Genomic DNA, 19,872 nt, shown 5'->3' with positions numbered 1-19,872 from the left:
AGTGCTCATTAATCCAAACATAAATTCCTGCTTTGTAGGTGTTTGTTTATACCGATTAGAGAAATAACGAAGACGGGGATGCCTGTTTGGAAAGGTGAAGATAACACCTTGTCTGAAGATATCTATTCATCCAGAAGGTAGTTTTGGGGGTTTTGTGACACATTCGGCGATGCATTTGGAAAATTGGAAGAACAGTGCGACGCAAATCGAGACCGCACTTCTCACCCCCCACCCCTACACCCCCCACCACTCCCCACCTCCCAGGTCTTTCCTTTTCTTATAACCTTTAGAGCTTGATGAATGCTTCTTTTGTACACATATTTATGGAAAAACAGGCGAGGAGTTGGAGGTTCTGTGAGGTTCTGCCCTATTTCCATTGGCGGAGTAGAACAGGGGCCCTTGTCTGTACCAGCGGCGGAGTTGCTTTGCGTCAGAGGGGCTTGATTGGATGTGTGGTTGTGATGTAATTCAGAAAGGGCGGAGTCTACGGAAGCGGAATAAACAGAGAGGCCATAAGTACCCCCACGAAGAGGCTGATGGCAGTGATGTGGTATTTGTGCTCAGCCATGTCAGCCGCCACCCAAAGCACGTCAGAAACAGCTATGGTGGCCTGAGCAATCATTAACACTATGGCGCGGATGGTGTGGTTTAAAGGGGGGCAAAATCTAAGGGCGTGAGCAGTGGTTTTCTGAGTAGTATTCTTCGTCCCTTGTTTTTTTATTTTATCCCAATTTCCATTAAGTCCCAAGTCCTATTTGTAGGTGTGAGATAGAGGCAGTGATCCCCCCCCAGTGATATTTCAGTCCATTACACACAACCCTGCTGGGCTGCCGGCCACAATCAGCACTGGCCTGGTCAGGGTTCGATACCAAACCGTACACAGGACACATCACGACTGTACATGAAAACGGGGCTTTCAGCAGGAAGAACCGCAAGGTCCTGGATTTAAACACAAAGATGTGGGCCCACATAGCGAAGCATGTCATTCGGTAATTTCAAGGGCCTGCTACTTGAAAGCCCTAGCTTCCTGTTTTAACTATAGAAATAATGCAGAGGAGAAGGCAGCCCAGCCTGCTGAGACAGCCAGAGAGAGGGAGGATAGCGTGGGCTTAAAGAAACCACTTGGGGAGGCAGGTATGGGCTTTGAACAGGAGGATGTAATAGCTAGGAGCAAAATTGAAAAAAACTGAAGTCCGCCGGTGTGCGCGGTGAGAGGAGAGATGACAGGAATGCGATGCGTGATCTGATTTCGTTCATTTCGTTTCGTTTTTTGAACTTTCCGCAGAACGCCGGTCTAATTGAAGAGCGGACCAATACAATTTGGGCTTCCAGACAGCCAGACTTTGCAGTACTGTCGTTCCCTGGAGATAAAAGCCAGTGTTTCCACTTGATTATAAAGCCTTCATTATGAAACATGACTAAAAGATCAAAGGATCATTTAGTTTGTTTTATTTTGTTTTTACATGAGATTTCTGCCTGATACTAAGCCATCATCTCTAATCTCTGGCTTTCAGCATTAGCCATCCATATTTATAAAACACTATGTCAACTTATCGCAGAGATGCATGGAATTAAGGAGCATAATTTACTTTTATTTCTTGAAAATTGCTGGAATAAAAACTGCAGTCAGCCACTTTGTGAAGTTTGGAAAGCAAACTGTGTGCATCCCTTAGACCAGGGGTGTCAAACTCCAGTCCTGGAGGGCCGCAGTGTCTGCTGGTATTTGTGGTTTCCTTTCAATCAGCAGCCAATTAAGGCCTTCAGAACAAGGTGTGTGGGCTCTTTAGCCAATGAAAGACTTTGAAATTCATCTCTCGTGCTGAAACACGCCAAAAACCAGCAGACCACTGCGGCCCTCCAGGACTGGAGTTTAACACCCCTGACTTAGACTGAGCCATCTCTGCACTTCCCTGTAAGGAGGACAGAAGAATTTTTTTGCCTGATGGGTATGATCCAAACAGGACCACCCCCATTCATGTCAAATGCCAAGTAACAGTGGAGCAGTACAGCAACATTTCCCCCATAGGCTGTACAAGACAACCACAGCATTCATTATAGCACAACCAATAGTATATTTTACGCACCTTACACTTTGAACAAACCTGCTAGTTTCCTTGTTTGCCTTTATTTTTAGCTTGATAAATGCTTTCTTAAATAAATTGGAGGGAACAAAATGGATCCCCCACCAACAAACAAACACAAGCCAAAGAATATTGGTTCATTTCTAAGACCTTTATCATTGTGTCAACTGTCCAGTCACCAGTACAGAAATATTGCCCTCATGTTGAATAAGACAACCACAGCATGCATCATAGCAAGGCATGTTGTACATAAAAACCTACCACAATGACCAGATATTTGCACATTTAATAATAAGGTTCGGTGAATATCGGTGTGATGAGTGTTCAAGTCTCCCACAGTTAAGCCTACGCTGGGTGCGGTCTTGCAAACAGGAAAAGATTGTTTTATTTTGGTTTTAAAGTTCTTTTTATATGTAATTCTGAAGTCTGTGACCAACAGATGAGCCACATTTGAGTAAAATAGAACATCGGAGGAAGACAAATAGGAAGACATGATAAAGCATATAATCTCAGACTGGGCATTATTATTGAGATGTTATTAATAGTAATAACATTGTTTATAAAAGTTACTGTCAGGGCTGCTCCTTACTGTACTTTTTGTGTGATTGCACAAGGGCAGTGTTTGGTGTTGTAATGAGTCTGGCCAGGAGCAGATTTTTCTCTCCATGTCAGATATCAAGGGTGGCTACAATGCATCAAAAATGCTCTTATCACCTTGTTGCGAGCATTTCGGACATGCCAGAAATAGTACAAATGTGGAATAAGGTCTGTTTCACATCAGCCAGTGAGATGTGTTCTCCCAGGCATGTGTTCAGTCACTGGAGGAATCAGCCAGACAGGCTACTGGGAAGACGAGCCAGTGTGTAAGAGGACCTTTCTAACAGCGGTTGGAGTGTGAGTGCCATTTTTTTCTTTTTGTTTATTTTCGGCCGTTTAGAGTTGGGGAAGGCAGAGGGGGCCCCGCTAATGCGTCCCACACGGAGAGACAGGGTGGATTTGGCGGGCGGCAGAAACGGTGGTCCCGGCCCGCGGGGCGTAGCCCATGCACAGTAGCGGAATGAAAAGCGGGCGGGGCAGGGGGGGCGCGGCCGCGCCGGCTGTGTTGGGGTGGGGTGGACTACCACCGGGAGCCGTGATTGGCCGTTTTGCGGGAAATCTCTGCTCATGGGCCAAAGGCACGAGGCCAGCTCTGGTACTCCGTCCAGTGGAAAAATCGCTGGTTGTGGCTTAACAAGGACCGAGGCGGGGCAGTTATGTGAACAGCTTGCCCCACCGCGGTACGGTCTTGTGCAAAGATTCCTGACACTGGGCCCACTCCGCCCCTGGAACAAAATGTGTAGATTGTGAAAGGGATGCGAGGTGTGGCGTTTTTTGGCTTTGTGAGCTTTCTGTTCATTTGTGCGCCTTGGAAGTTTATGTGAAATGATGAGGGGTTAATTAGATGCTCTGTCAACTGTTTTAGTGCCTGGGGCAATTACAAGTTCTGTAACTGAGCCTCATTGAGACAGCTGGCACAGCTGTGTTTAACAGACCGATCTTAAACGAAAAATAAGTCGAACAAGCCCATTTGCTTGTACCTGTATTTTTTAATGGGAGAAAAATGCAGCACCAACAAGATTTCATTTGCAAAAAAAAAATGTTTTAATGATTGGCGCAATTTTTTCATTTAAATGTCAGGAGGTTTTAAACACAGGTTGGCTCGGTTAAAGGCTCGATAAACTCCGATAAATCGAGAGCTTGATGAGGAAAACAGAAGAGCAACGCAAACAGTGTTTTGGCTGGGGAAACGGAGCGGTGACGTGAGTCGACAGGAGCGCTAACATAAGCGCTAAAATAAGCAAGTCTAACAACAAGCGCTTGTCAAACACATTTAATTTACGCCCAGGAGAGCTGGCAAGGGGGCCTTGATTGCTTCCCTCTGTGCCAGCATTGACACGCTGACACCCCTCCGCCCCTCAGTGGCAGTCTGAGGTGTCCTGGCGAGACTGCGGTCGCTATTCCCTGCCCATGAGCGGGAACACTCTGTTGTGCACAAAGGGCCGGTTCAAACTAGTCAATCACAACTATCTTAAATCTCCCACTCTGACATTAATGAGGCCGTTTATGACCCCGGCCTGCCACTCGAAGCACTTAAGCGCGCCCCCATCTCCATCCTGTGAACCCTTGTTTTTCAGTCGGTGATGGCTATCTGCTACGCAGCTCTGTGCTGGTGTCACTTACTGTAGCATGCCTGCGTTGGGAGGTTTAGGTAAATTAAGGGTGGGGGGGGGGTCCAGTCACGGTTGTTGAAGACAAACATGATGTTAATCATATTTCCCAGTACGCTCGCCTTTTTAACTGCCATCTCCCCCCACAATTCCAAAGGAAATATCAGAATGGGATTTAATGGGGAGGTAAAGCTAGGGAGAATATTTTCCACCCTCCACCCCCTGAGTTTCCAGGCCTACAGAGTCTACTGAAAAGTCCCCCCTGCCCCCGACACACCCCAGAGACATTTTAACAGTTAAAACTCATACGAATAAACTTACCGCTGTTCTTCTCTTACCTCAGGCCTCAGATGAATGAACAGTCCCGGGCTGTTTTATGTGTGCGTTGGGGGTGAGGGTTAAGGGTTGAGGGGTTGAGGGGTGCTGTGTGTGTGTGTGTGTGTGTGTGTGTGTGAGTGGGTTGTGTGTGTGTGTGTGTGTGTGTAATGTGTGCCTATAAGAGTGTGTGTGTTTGTGTGTGTGTGTGTGTGTGTGTGTGAGCGGATTGTGTGTGTGTTTATTTGTGTGTGTGTGTGTGTGAGTGTGTGTGTGTGAGCGGGTTGTGTGTGTGTGTGTGTGTGTGTGTGTGTGTGTGTGTTTGTGTGTGTGTGAGCGAGCGGGTTGTGTGTGTGTGTGTGTGTGTGTGTGTGTGTGTGTGTGTGTGTGTGAGCGGGTTGTGTGTGTGTGTGTGTGTTTGTGTGTGTGTGAGTGGGTTGTGTGTGTGCGTGTGTGTGTGTGTGTGTGTGTGTGTGTGTGTGAGCGGGATGTGTGTGTGTGTGTGTGTGTGTGTGGGTTGTGTGTGTTTGTGTGTGAGTGGGTTGTGTGTGCATGTGCGTGTGTATGTGTGTGTGTGTTTGTGTATGAGTGGGTTGTGTGTGTGTGTGTGAGCGGGCTGGCTCTCTGATGTCACTGGGGAGTTCTTAAACTGCAGCCGTGGGGATCACGAGGGGCTCGGCAGCTCCTGTGGCCTCACAGAGGCGTCCATTGTGCCGCCCGACCATAAACCTCGCCCAGCCCCAGGCCCCCACAATGCAGCCGCTCAGTTCTCTGTTTTCGTTTCTGCACTGCCAGGTGGGTGAGATCATCCCGTCAAGCACATTCTGTTATTTTGTGACTAACGTTAGTATTTTTCACCACTCCTGTGACAAACCTGAGCCGGGCGTACCTCCGTCTGTCTGCCTTCATACGTGAGCGGAACGCCCACGTGCGCACACAGGGCTCCACGTATGGAAACAGGCGTTTGCGCTCAGGGGGAATCGACTCTAAAGGTCTCCTTTGTTATTTGTGTTGCTGTCAGACAACAGCTCTCCCTCTCTTGAGCATGCAAAGGTGTTTGGTGTCCTGCCCACCTGTCTTTCTAGGTGTCAAACAGGTGAACAGGTCCTCCTGGACATTTATGTTTTTTGCCCCTTAACCCCTTCAAAACCAACATTTTTTAACTCAGTTATTTACAGCGTTTCAAAGCCAGTATGTTATGCCGTTGTGTGTGATGTCGTCAGATAGCTGAGCACCATTTTTATTCATTAATTTATTATGGTACCATTGTTGGATAATGCAGCAAATGTGCTCTTGAATAACGTGTGAGGAACTGGCATAATTGTAGCTGATGTGTCAAAACTGCCACAGAGTGACAGCCATCTTCCTGGGATCTGCTAACAGGAGATCAATGAAACGAAAGTGTGGTTTAAAGCCCCCAACCACAGAACAGCATGATACATGGAACAGCTAATCTTTATTTCACAGATCTAGATAGCCAGTGTAGCCACACTGCAGCTGTTGGGGCTTGTGAACAAGGCCCTTAAACCCACATTGCTCCAGGTGGTATTGGCCACTGTTTATTCTAATCAATTGTAAGTCACTTTGGATAAAAGCATCAGCTAAATAACTGTAATGGGTTGTAGAAAAGTACCCCTGAACTCTGGAAGTTACCAGCAGTGCTTTATAAAAGCAGCTGTTGTGAATCACAGCGTTCTGCAGCCATGTAGGAGTTTGGATTTCATGTTTGCGATGAGTACGGTTCGGTACCAAAATCCGGTACCACTATGGCACCAGCTCCCATATGACTGGCACTGGACCGAATTGCAGTGCAGGCCGCAGAGCCTGACTTGGGTGCCACGTGCCTGCAATAGTGAATACGTTACACACACTGTCAAATCAGACAGTGACCGGGTGGCCTGTAGCGTAGTGGTTAAGGTAAATGACTGGGATACCCAAGGTCGGTGGTTCTAATCCCAGTCTAGCCACAATAAGATCCGCACAGCCGTTGGGCCCTTGAGCAAGGCCCTTAACCCTGCATTGCTCCAGGGGAGGATTGTCTCCTGCTTAGTCTAATCAACTGTACGTCGCTCTGGATAAGAGCGTCTGCCAAATGCCAATAATGTAATGTAATGACCGCAGGTACCGTTGGCAACTAATGCTATGTTAAAGCTAATATTAAACGTGCCCCTGAATCAAATGGTATACAAGTAAAACAATTCAATTGTTACATTTATTTGCTTTTGCAATGTAAATTATGTTAAATGTCAGCAAAAAGGCAGCATAGTGCCGTTTTGACATTGGTATCAGCAAAATCTAAACAATATGCATCCCTAACTATGAACATATTTCATATATTATTAACTATACTGTGTATTATTATTATTATTATTATAAACTGAATGTGATCCAAATGCTTCAGTAAAATTGTAACTGGTTGTAACTGTTGTTAGCAGATAGAGTGAGTAATATACATAATATATGATCTATCTCATTTCCATTTATGTTTGTATTTTTACAATGTATTATGTATTATGTTTGTCCATTTATTATTTGTACGTTTTGTACATTGAACGCGCCCAAAAGAGGTGATTCTCTGGATGCCCTTTCCACTTTGTTTCAAGCAAGTCTTGTTAATGTTTTTTCTAACACGGAAAGAAACATGATAAACCACTATTGCTTTGTGACAGTAATGTAAAAATGTTCAAATATTAATGCAGGAACGGCCACAGTTAATTTTGACTCCAGAGGAAGTAGGTCGTCATTTCGCAAGGTTCGGTTGGACCGTGTGACTCACTGGCTCCTTCGATACATTGTTATTTTAGTACTTTTTAGTGCTACTGTATGACTAATGTAAGTCAGAGGGCTGGGTGGAGGGGCGGGGCCGGGGGGCCCGGCCTGATGCAGCTGGGAAGGAGATTGAACCTTGGGCGTTTCCCCTCCTCGGAGCTAGGCCGTTACCACGAGGCTGAAAAAGCAGGCCTGCTCACAAGGCAGCAATACACCGCTACCGGGCTCAGCACTGCTGTACTGACAGCTGTGAACACCACGCCCGTCTGTCTGAAAATAAACCCTACTTTAAGGAGGAAAGTTTGAGTCAGAAGATGACAATTACACAGCAAGACAACTGTGACTGCGAGCCTTGTTCAGCATTTACAGATAAGAAATAAGAAATTGTATGCTAAGGATTATCTCTCGTCTGCTAAAGTGTATTGTTTAATCTGTGTGCCTGTGCCTGTGTTTGTATTTGTGTCTGTCTGTCTGTGTCTGTGTGTGGGAGAGACCTCTTGCTTATTCACCAAAAAAGGCTTTAATCTTTGTGCTTTTAGAGTGAAGATCTAAGAATTGAATCATAAAATATCCGGGCTAGCCACAAAACCTGCCACTCTTTGGAAGCCGTCAAAAATTTCAAAGTGTACCCTGCAGCCATATCCATGCCATTGAGCAGAAAGTGAACTGATATCACTGCTGCAACTGGATCATTTATTTTTTAGTGAGAAAAAGTTTTTTGTTTTTTTTCTTGTGTTTCATTTTTTCCATTTAGGAAAAAGCGCAGACTTGTGCTAAAGATGTCTAACAGTCAGCCCAACTTGTGCTCACGATATCTGGGCCTGTAAGGCCCTACCTGAGGCGGTGCTGAGGATGTTTCCCAGAAAAGCCACCGGGGAGCTAGGTCCGCACATTTTCAACATAAAGTCCAAGTTTTGCCTACCTATCACAAAACTGGAAACAGAATAATATTTCACAGAAGCGTGGCGCTCTCCTTGTCCAACGGAGGTGCTGAAATAAGTGTAATTATCTGCACAACCCACCCTCCTCCCCTCAGCTACCCGCTGTGAAGCTAACACCAGGGGTTCCTTTATGTTTTATACTTTTCTGCTCCCCCAGAAAAACATATTAGGACTTTGGCAAAGGAGATATGAAGGGAGAGTTAAGCTGCTTTTTCATGTTAAATGCCAGGGTTCAGTTAGAGGCGCGGGTTTAGGGTGACTATAACAACATTACCTAAGTGATTTATAAAGTCTGGGACACAGGAAAACACCATGACAGAGATGGAGGATCAGCTGCATTTTCAACCTAAAATCACAAGCCTGTGTAAAACCGGGAAACAAAGTGAACTAGTAATTGATCAATTAAAGCAGTTAATTACAAGTTATGCACTGAGTGACAATGAAAACCAGTAGATCCTGCTAACATGCTGTGCATCTGCGTAGCTAGGAGACCTATAAATACAAAGGCTCTACATCTGGCACAAAACAATAAAAATAATAATTGTGATGTCACTTCCTCTGAATTACGACTGGACAGGAAATCTGAGGGGTTTGAGATGTGCAGGAATGAGACAAGCCAAAGAGCCATGTCTCATTCCTGCACTTATAAAAGCATTGCTGCCTTTCCAAAAAACTAAAGCACCTGCCCATACAGTGCCAACTTGAACTCTTGCTCCCCCGCCCCCAGTTACAGACACATTATGTATGGTTAAATTATCTCTCTGAGTTGGCATGGCCAAACCCCCCCATTGATGCACCATCTGTACTGTCAAGAAAAAAAAACTGATGATATAATCAGTATGTACAGATAATTGAGCATAATTATACCCGTGCAGATGGTTTGTTTTGCATCTCTGTGGTCACTTTTGGTTGCCATGGAAGTGATGTGTGTACAGTTTGTGATGTCCACTGGAGTCAGTTATTAAGTTACTAAATGCACCGTGCATGTTCCTCAGACACCCAAATGGTTGAATGTGCTCTGGCCCCCATGCTGTGATAACAATCACAGACCGTGACAAGGACAGAGCACTTCTTCTCTCGATTAAAGTAAAAAACCGTGAAAACTCCCCTTTGGTTTGCGACTAGCCACGAATCCTGAACGAATCACGCCCGCTAACATATTCGCTGTGTGCGACTGGCGGAGAAGGTGTGAAGGCGTGATTCTGTGGTCCTGGATCGTGAGCGAAAAACCCCTGGTGCTGCCAAAAACCCGCGCCGCATCACGGCGGAATCTGAACGGCTTTCTTGCCAAGTCGCCGAAGGACTTGAGCGTCTGGAAGCTTCCTGGCCGGGTCTATTCCCTGGAGCGGCATCCGGCATTTTCTGGGGTTCTGTGAGAAATGCGGGGAGGGGGAAGGGGAGGTTGGGGGGGGAGGGAGAAGGAGGAACAAGGGGGAAATTCATTCAAATGTATACAGGGGAGCGAGGGAAGGAGGGGGGGAGAGAGAGAGATGTAGTGAGTTTCCTCTGCGCTCTATAAATACAGCCCCGGCCAGTCATCAAATTATAGCCATCTGCCCTGGCCAGCGCCCAGAGTTCTGGGCCCCAGCACAATAAGCCAGTGTTTCCTTGGGCGTGGCAGCCGGTGCTGAGCCGTTATGCAAAAAAAAAAGCAGAGGAAGGGGGCACTGGAGGCTCGTCGGAATCTGAGGGGCTTCTGGATACCGTTGCTAAGAACGTGACCGTACGTCAAAATGAATCCAAACGTTGCAAGACCTGAGCTACGGTCTATCCTGAGACTCGACATGAAGCAACAAAAAGAAAAAAAGACCTCTCACTTGCCGAAAGTGAAATTCACAAGGGCTTCTCATTATTTCTGAGAATCCCAAAAAATAAAAGCGTTTCTCCTGTAGCTGAGAATTACACTGAAACCTATTTCATCGGAGTAGACTGGTTCCTTTTGAAACTGGATTACAAGTCCAGATCCCCAGGACATAGGGGATTTAGGCCTCTGGCATCGGGAAAGCTTACTGGAGCAGAGAGGGAACCAATATAAGGGGCTTGGGACTTGGTGCAAAATCTTGACATGTAGAAGCTCTTCGACAACCTCACCTTTTCCAAAAAAAAAAAAGCCATGGGTAAATTGACATATGTGTTCAATTTCTGACCCACTTCGGGGATAATTAACTCCAGGCCCAGGTAACAGCTTCTTTAAAAGCGGGGCATTGTATGTGTACGTTCCTGTTATAAAACGCCCTCCTTTGCAAGCTGAAAGGCACTTGGGAGAACAGCCAATCCATGGAATCTGGAGGCAGAAGCGTTTGGCGTCCGCTCTCGACTCAAATTTTATTCCCTTCGGCAAAGCAGTCCAACAGAAGCTCTTCCATCATTAGGCAGATTATATTATTATAATATTTAAATTCTCTCTGGTTTTATTCAATTTACTCTGAACTTGTTTTAACCTTTTTGCCTCGAAAGAGATTCTTTGTTTCTCTTTTTGTAAATAAGAAAGTGACAGTTGGTCTTTGCTGGGAACAACTTTGTGTGACCTTTGACCTTGTTTAGTCCTGTCCTTTGGTACTGGTACCAGTGCTTTGTACCTTCAATACTGCATTACCTGTGACAAGCGTTGCGTTTTTTCACTGTTCCAGACTGCTGTACTGTACTACACAGTGCACATGCCCCTGTGAGCCTTTTCTGAATTTCAGGGAACTGCTATGCTACCTGTCCATGTTTTTCCAGAACTTGGCAGTCGGCTAGATAGTCCTTAGAACTATACGATTTTGGATTTGGATTTTCCTTGACCCACATGGAAAACGGTTTTGGGTTTTGATTCTGGTTCTGGGAAGCTGTATGTAATTAAATCTCACTGTGAACATTTGGCCCACAGTTGAGACAGTTAATCGCAAATGACTTTGTTCACCAAAGTGTGCACTTGGCAACCACTGCTCATTGGCTCATAACAAGCACAAAATGCCATGGACTGAGTTAAGTACAGAAAACAGCAACTGTGCAGACTTCAGTTGTCTTGATATAAAATCAATATGTTACAGCTACTGCGTGTGTGCGTGCCTGTGTGAGTTTCTCTTGGTGTGTGTGCGTGTGTGCGTGCATAAATGTGAGTTTCTCTTTGTGCTTAAATTTGTGCATTATGTCTGAGTTTGTGTGAATGTGAGGTGTAAGGAAAGTGCTTTCCTGACGTTTGTGGTCTTCAGCTAAACTATTTCTCGGATGGCAAAGCACAGAGAAAATTCCTCTGTTGTCTGAGTGCCACATCTGCAGTGAATACGCTCTGTTATTCTGGATAAATCTTTTTATTGAAAAAAGAAAAACACCCAGTTGTCTTGCTGTTCTTTTATGCCAAGCAGACCGTAAATTAATCAACGTATATCTCCCTTGTGCTCAGCTGCGATGGCTAGACAGCGAGGATTTATCTTTTTATTTCTCTTTATCTATGCTGCTGGGTCAGAACCTGGTCGGAACCTGCCATTGGGTCAGAACCTGGTCAGATCCTGCTATTGGGAGTAAACCTGGTGAGAACCTTACCATTGGGTCAGAAGTCAGTCAAAAGCTACCTTTGGGTCAGAAATCAGTCAAAACCTACCATTGGGTCAGGAGCCAGTCAGAACCTTCCATTGGGTCAGAAGCCAGTCAAAACCTACCATTGGGTCAGAAGCCAATCAGGACCTACCATTGGGTCAGAAGCCAGTCAGAACCTACCATTGGGTCAGAAGCCAGTCAAAATATACCATTGGATCAGAAGTCAGTTAAAACCTACCATTGGGTCAGAAGCCAGTTAAAACCTACCATTGGGTCAGAAGCCAGTCAAAACCTACCTTGGTCAGAAGCTGACTACTGATGGCTGGCATGAGGCGAGTCTCATGACCCTCACGTGGCCTGGGCTTGAGCCTCTGCTGCCGACCTGTTTCTGCAGGTTTTGGGGGCCCGTGAGGACGTGGGTGGAGAAGCCTCTTGACCTGTAAGGAATGTGCTCTATTCCTAAACGCTCGCCCTGCCTCCTCCTCCTTTCCTGCCTCAAAGCATCCGCATTGTCCACTCCTGGAAGTGTGTCAGCGTCTCCCTCCAGAGTCCCGCACAGAATCTCTCCACTGCCACCTCTGACCCCTGAACAGCAGCAAATGGGTGGTTGTGAAACCCCTCCGACCCCCCCAATAAAAATGTCTTGGCCGCAGCCCTGGAAAATGCTGCACTGAATGCGAAGGCCTTTGGAGGGGCTCCAGTGTAATTTAGGAGCACGAGCAATGGGAACGAATGGACTTCCTGCATGCCTGAAAGTCAGGAGACCCCCTCGCCCCCCCCAGCCCTCGCTCGCCCTTTGTCCTATGCAGGTGGCTGAGCCCGTGTTGTGTCCAATGCCTGGGAATTCATCAAGTCGCAGTGGGACGGACCGCCCTCCGAAACAGGTCAAGGTTCGTGTTTCCACACGCGGTGGGGTAAAGAAAGAGAGAAACCCCTCCACGCGAAAAATATTTCCAGCTTCTTTCTCAGTGTCTCATCACAGCGGAGGAGTTGGTAGAGGTTCACATTCGGTCACGTACTGTGTCGTACATTTCCAGGGGAACGAAAAACCGCTCGAGTCGATGCCGAGACATGACTATCAAAAAAACTGACCGAAAAGCACCAATGCATGACTTGCATTAATACAATATATTTGTAAAAATAAGAATAATTACAGTCAGTATCAAAATGTGATGATATAGATTGATGTTTTCGTGGAATAGTTGTGCTGTATATATGGTGTCTAAGTATGCAGTATGTTGGCTTTAACAACGGTTTCGAGTATAAGCTTAAATACGCCGTCCTGCCACGACAGCACATCCAGATCGCTGCGGCCCGACTTGTCTTCAACCTTCCAAAATTTTCACGTCACACCCCTGCTACAAGTCACTCTACTTGCTACCAGTTGCTGCTCGGATCCTATCTCTTGACACTACCTTAACTCCTCTGCAGGACTGCCCTAACCTATTGTCACTTTTTTCCCCTTGTCTATCTTTACCCCCTTGTATTTTATACCATCTATGACTTTTGAATTTGTATTTGTCTCGGTGCTGTAGTTCCTCAGGTTATAGTGGTCTTGGTATGGTAGTTACAGACTTGGCCTATCTACCTTATGTACTGGACATATTTTCATGGCCTTGATAGGATTTGTACCTTATCTGGCGTGTCTGTATGACCTTGATATGCACTGTTTTGTACGTCGCCTTGGATAAATGGAATGTCATGTAAATACTGCTGCAAAAGCTGCCCAACATGCTTGACAATTGACAATTTCATGCACATGCTTTTCATCATGTAAACTTCCAATTCAATTAAAATAACTTTCCTGGTTTCCATCAATGGTTCTTTACCCTGATCGAGATTGTTGTTTTTTTAACCAGCTTTGCCTTAAAACTTCCTGGAAAATTTGATCTGGCCTCTTCTTCCGTACAGCCATCACAGACCCAGACCCATGCCTGAAGCAATCACACACACACACACAGTTTTACTATGATTTGCCTGTGATTTTCAGATCTACTTGTGGGTTTAACATCCTTGTTGCGCTTTTGTGTGTTTGTGTTTTGGTAGTGTCCTACTTTGGGGACAGTTTCTGCACGATACAAGCCATTCAAGATGTCTCCACGTTCCAGCTTTCGCTGCAGTTCAAGACCAGCCGACGCAGTGGCCTCCTCCTTCTGGCGGGTGGTGTTCATGATTACCTGGCCCTGGAGCTTCATAATGGTCGGCTACAGGTAAGGGAATGGTTACAGAGCTACAGGTGTGGTTTATGGCTCCATTACTACTATGTAGCTACAGGTGAGGAATGGTGGCTCCAGGTGAGGGAGAGAATAGTTACAGCAGAGAAAATAGCCTCTGGGGTAACCCTGGGGTAAATGGTTATAGCATAGGACAATGTGTGCTCAGAAAAGAATAGAATATAACGTAAAATCCGTTTGTCTCTCTCTTGATCTTGGCTTTCTGCAGACTAATGTAGGAAGAATCACCCGGAAGAAGTTGTTCCCCAGGTCAATGGATATAATATTCAGCTAACTGTATATAGGAACTAGCCTATATAGGAATACAATTCGGTTTATTCCTTTCCGGATATAATGTGCAAGGCATAAATGGAATTGATTGTGAGCCTAATAAAGACCATTGTTTGGAATTTGGTGTGCACATTAATGTGGTCACTGAGAGCGGTACAGGTGAAGAGGACAATGGTACAGCTTAGTATAGGCTAACATGAACAGTTTGGGGTAGGAATGGCTTTTATTGCAGGTCCTTTACAAGTTTGCACATGAACTTCAGTCTTAACCAAAGGAAAATATTCATATTCACAACATCACTCACAATTGGGCAAGAAGTGAAAAGGCTGAAATAAAAAAAATACTAATTTTAGCAGCTTAATTGTGTTTCCGACTGACAATCACCTCCAAGCTAAATGCTCATGATCATATGTATTTAATAAAGCAGTAAACTGTTAGATCGCAGATGAAAGAAACGTCAAAATAAACAGATTATGTAATGCAAGACATTAAAGAAATCACTTCAGGGACTGTACTAAGATGTTTAGAAAACAGAAATAAATTGCATCACTTTGTTATGCTCACTGCCTGTCATTTCAGAATGAGATGCCTGGTATTTTAATCCCACAAATAAATGGGTTAACAGATTATGTGAGGGGCAGAATTATCATCAGATGTGCTGTCATAAACATTTGCTAACTTGGGTGTGATAAACAAACCACTTTTTCCTCTTTTTTTTTCAAAAGCTGAGCTGGGTTTGTCATTATGAGAGTATCCATGACTTTTTCCATCTCTCAATGTCACAAACACTGCATTGTGAAGAAATGTGATATGTGGAAAGTTACTCGGCACAAGGTGGCTACCATGCATCACCCAGGTTGGTGCTATGCACCGACGATGTTGCATTTATTAACCACACCTCCACTCCTCTCTTACTGTAAAGCACATTCTGCTCATGAATTACATGAAAGATGCTAAGTGAAGCTCTACCTGTACCCTACCACATAGTCTTACTATCGCAAGAGGTGTCTTCTGTATTGCTTCTGGTGTACAATAAATAAAGGAAAAAAATAAAATGGGGGTTATTATAAATAGCTTCTTTTTTATTTTCTAAATTGTTTCTTTTTGCCCTGGATATGAGTGAATGAATGCCATTTGATGAGGTAGCAAAAATCCTCTCCTTTCTCTTACTGAACTGCAGGTGCGAATGGACATGGGATCTGGCCAGGTGAAACTGGAATCCTCCCTCGGTCTTCAGCTGAACAACCTTGTGGAGCATAATGTGGCAGTGTCCCTGGAGGAGTCTAGGCTTACCATGGTGGTTGATGAGCTTTACAGCACCTTCTTACCCATCCCCAACTCCCAGGATGTCTTCAACATCGACCTCGGATTCCACCTGGGGGGCTCAGGTAACCAGGAGGCCCCCTACCTGGACAGTTCTATCCCACCTCTGAGGGGATGCATCAGCAATGTCAGGTTTGAGTCGCACCACTTTGACATACTGGAATCAAGTCATAAGTCATGCCAGGACATCAAGGAGGGATGCAGTGCTGAGTTTGAGGCTGGAGACGGGGAGGCAATCAGCTTCATCAGCCCGGACTCCTTTGTCTCCTTTCCATCCTGGAGTGCGGCCAAGCCACGGACTCTGGAGCTCCTCATGAAGACCACCATTGAAGAAGCTCTTTTGGTTTTCCATGCTGGCCACCAAACAGACTTTATAGCTATATGTGTAGCAGCAGGATATCTGAAAGGGGTGGTGAACCTTGGCAGTGGACCGATCGTTCTTGACAACCCCTTGGTACAGTTGGATGATGATCAGTGGCACAGGATAAGGGTTGAGATTGTGGAGAACAGCTTTGATTTGATCGTGGACAGCCAGAGGTTCTCAGTCCCTCTGAGTGGTTTAGACAGCTTGGACCTCAAAGGCAACTTGTACTTTGGAGGTCTGGAGGCAAAGTTGAAGGAGGAATTGCAGGAAAGTGGGTTATTGACCCGCTTAGAGGAGGAAATCAGCTCAGAGTCCTTCATTGGCTGTTTGGGAGAGATGAAGGTGAACAACCACGAATGGAACTTGCAGAATGCCTTGGTGACCAAAGATGTTCACGTGAAATGTGAGGGAGAGGATTATGACTACTCAAGCTACTATGAGACGAATGACTTAATAACAACCCCCACCCCCCTGGTGAATGTCCCGTATGTTGATGTCAGCACCAATGAGCAGCACTGCCACCCAACGGACGACACACCAGAAATATTCCGCAACATCACCAAGCTCATCAACGTCACAACCTTACACGTTCCTGAAGCTGGAGAAACCTTTTTGGAGCTACGCCACCTCAACCCCACTCTGGACTTGAATAAGGTGGGACTCAGGCACTCCCAGATCATCTTCACCCTTCAGAATGATCCTTGGTACGGCGTGGTCGACATGAATACAAATAATAAGAAGACAAAAAAGTTTACCCTCCTGGATATAGTTAACCAAAAGATCAAGTACATCCACGATGGAAATGAGAAGAATGGGGACCAGATTCAGCTGGAGGTCATCGCGCTTGGTCAGAACAACCTCCCGGACTGCCTGAAAAACCCCCACCTGTATGTTGTCCCAGTTGAGATCATACCCGTTAACGATGTGCCTCAGGTCAGTGGGGCTCATATCTCAATCGTAGAGTATGGGCGCACTCGTTTGGGCCCTGGGCTGATCAAGATTGTGGACTCTGACACACGCTGTGATGAACTGAAAATCACTATCATCTCCAAGCCCAGTGCCGAAGAAGGCTACTTGGAGAACACCCAGCGACCAGGAAAGAGCGTAGAGGAGTTCACCTGTCAACAGCTGAAAGACGGGAACATTTATTACGTCCACAGAGGTGGGGCGACTGCAAGACTGGTCCTTCAGGTGTCGGATGGACAGTCGGTCAGCCAGGCAACAACTTTCAACCTCCTTGCCACTCCCCCACAGTTGGACCTGGTCACAAACACTGGGTTCCTCCTGGCACAGGGAAGCTATGCATTCATTGGCATCCAGAACCTAGCAGTGTCTGCCATTCCCAGGAATGGGGATATTGTGTACAATCTGACGCAACCTCTACAGTTCGGGGAGCTGCAGATGCTAGTGAGCAATGGCCTGGTGAAGCGAGTCACAACTTTCCGACAGTCTGACCTGGAGCAGAATGCACTTAGGTATGTCAGCATGGACTCAAGTAGCCGTGATGATGCAGCAGTTGAGCTTATTCACTTTGATGTGCACCTGGGACAGCAGACACTGCCAGACAATACCTTTATCATTAAGGTCACGCCCTCTGATATCAAAATGGCTGCAATGGTCCCTCTGGAGATCAGGAAGGGGGACCAGAAGGTGATAAAACAAGAACTTGAAGCTGTAATGAAAGGCAGAAACGTGGCTCCAGAATCAATGATGTACACCCTTGTTAAGCCTCCAAATCTGGGCACTTTGCAGCTGCTCGGTAGAGAGCTGGCAGAGGGAGACAGCTTCACACAGCAGGACCTCATGGACTCTTCCCTCAGCTATCATGTGAGAGTCCGTAGAACTACTGACATGGAGGATGAGTTCCAGTTCAGAGTATCTGCAGATAACAAACTGTCACCTGTTTACACATACCCGATAAAGATCCTGGCTGACCCAGACGTCCCATCTCTGACTAATGAAAGGTTTGTGGTTCTGGAAGGTGGAGAGAACACCCTGAACAAGGATTATCTGTGGATGCAGACTAGGAACACAACCAATTTTGTGTACAGGGTGATCAAGGACCCACTCCATGGTCGTCTCATTAGGGAGTCCCCACCAGGAGAGCCTCGTTTTGATGGGGCCATCAAAGTCTTCAGCAATGAGGACCTGCTGCTGGACAGGCTCATCTACCAGCATGATGGATCTGAGAACTCTGAGGATGAGTTCACCTTCCTTACCTTCATTCCTGGCCGAGAGCAGGGCGCCATCACTGGTGTCTTCCGGATATCTGTGCAGTCCAGCAATGACCACGTTCCCGTACGGGTTGTGGACAAGATCTTCAATGTGGCGCGGAACGGACAGCGTCTGTTGACGACTGATGACATTCAGTTCAGGGATGAGGACTCTGGCTTCAACGAAAGTCAGCTGGTCTACATGCGTGCGGGAATACTGTCGGGGAACATCGTCTCTGCCCTGGATGCCCAACCTCTCTTTCGTTTCACCCAGGCTGACCTGAGGGAAAAGAGGGTCCTCTTCGTGCACCATGGGGCGGACCGTGAGAAGTTCCAGCTGCAGGTCTCCGATGGCCTTCATAAAACCACGGCGCTGCTGGAGATCCAAGCCAGCGACCCCTATCTCCGCATTGTGAACAACACCATAGTCATCATCGACAGTGGCAGCACAAAGACCCTCAACACCAGCCTGCTGAGCGCCGAGTCCAACGCCGACATTAGGAACCCCAGTGAGATCAAGTATGAGGTGACTTCAACCCCCATGGATGGGGCGATCATCGTCAGTGGAATAGAGGCATCTTCCTTCACCCAGGAAGACTTGAGAAAAGGCGTTGTGTCCTATCAACACCACGTCAGGAGCCTGAAATCCAAAGACTCCTTCGCTTTCACAGTGCAGGCCAAGGGTCTGTCCCAGGTGGGCAACTTCAGGATCAAGATATTCAAACAAGGATACCTGTCAGAACCGGATGTTATCGCCAATGATGTCATCATCTCTTATGAAGGGGAGCACACGCAAATAGACCAGGATCATCTCAGAGTAAGTCTAATCTCTTCCACTGTTTTTGTGTGTGTTGGAATCTTAATTTACCGCAGTATTATATTATATGGTCAAATATATCAATACCGCAGTATAGTTGACAGTTTTCATTTATCAGCTGAAAATAGTTCATAGCTTCTCCACTGATTTATTGCAACATTTGAATATCTCAAAAGTTTTTATTGATGAGTAACCTCCTTGTTAAACACTGTATATGCTAAACCATATACATTAATAATTGGATGTACAATTGCTTCTCAGTTAAATTCCCCATATTTTTATTAACAGGTATTTAATTAACAGTATTCAAGCCAAAGTGTGGGAGGGAAAGTAAAACCCTTCACACACAAGTAACAATCATTTGTTATTATTCCCTTCATTCTGTGTAACAAATGAGTGTACTTCATTTGAAACAGTCTCTTCTTATCCATGTTTTAATGGTGTCATTAATTACTGCCAACCCACTCATCTGGAACTCAACTGTAGGGGGAGAGTATTCAAGCACACTAATTATCCAATTTCAAAATACGAGCATTGAGCACTTTGTCATTCAGTCACAGTGCAGAGGTCAAAGTAATACTGTTGAAACATGGAATGCACTTTGAGTGATTCAAAAATATGCATGGATAAAAGGGAATTGCATCACCTGACAGTGTTTTCAGTGTCAGTTTTATTGTATAAAAATCTCCCATTAAAATGCCTTGTGACCAAAACCATATGATAGCTGTTTCAACTTTTACGTTTGGTACGGTCATAAATCTATCTGCATCTAAGAATGCATTGTTTGATGTATTTTTTCTAAAAAGAAAAAAACAAGTC

At 45.7% G+C, this 19,872-nt stretch overlaps 1 protein-coding gene across 2 annotated transcripts in view; it reads left to right on the top strand.

The window, feature by feature from the left end:
* cspg4 (chondroitin sulfate proteoglycan 4) overlaps positions 1-19,872 on the top strand; it is a 53,542-nt gene that overhangs the window by 15,935 nt on the left and 17,735 nt on the right. For both annotated transcript variants that reach the window (XM_061222797.1, XM_061222796.1), the window contains 2 exons: positions 13,879-14,042; positions 15,517-19,053. In XM_061222797.1, the coding sequence (XP_061078781.1) occupies positions 15,523-19,053 (3,531 nt within the window). In that variant the 5' untranslated portion in view covers positions 13,879-14,042; positions 15,517-15,522. The remainder of the gene's footprint in view (positions 1-13,878; positions 14,043-15,516; positions 19,054-19,872) is intronic.

This window comes from Conger conger, chromosome 15 (genome assembly GCF_963514075.1).
Source record: "Conger conger chromosome 15, fConCon1.1, whole genome shotgun sequence".
Classification (NCBI taxonomy): Eukaryota; Metazoa; Chordata; class Actinopteri; order Anguilliformes; family Congridae; genus Conger; species Conger conger.
Note: the sequence above shows the minus strand (reverse complement) of the source record. Positions and strands in the feature narration are given on the sequence as shown.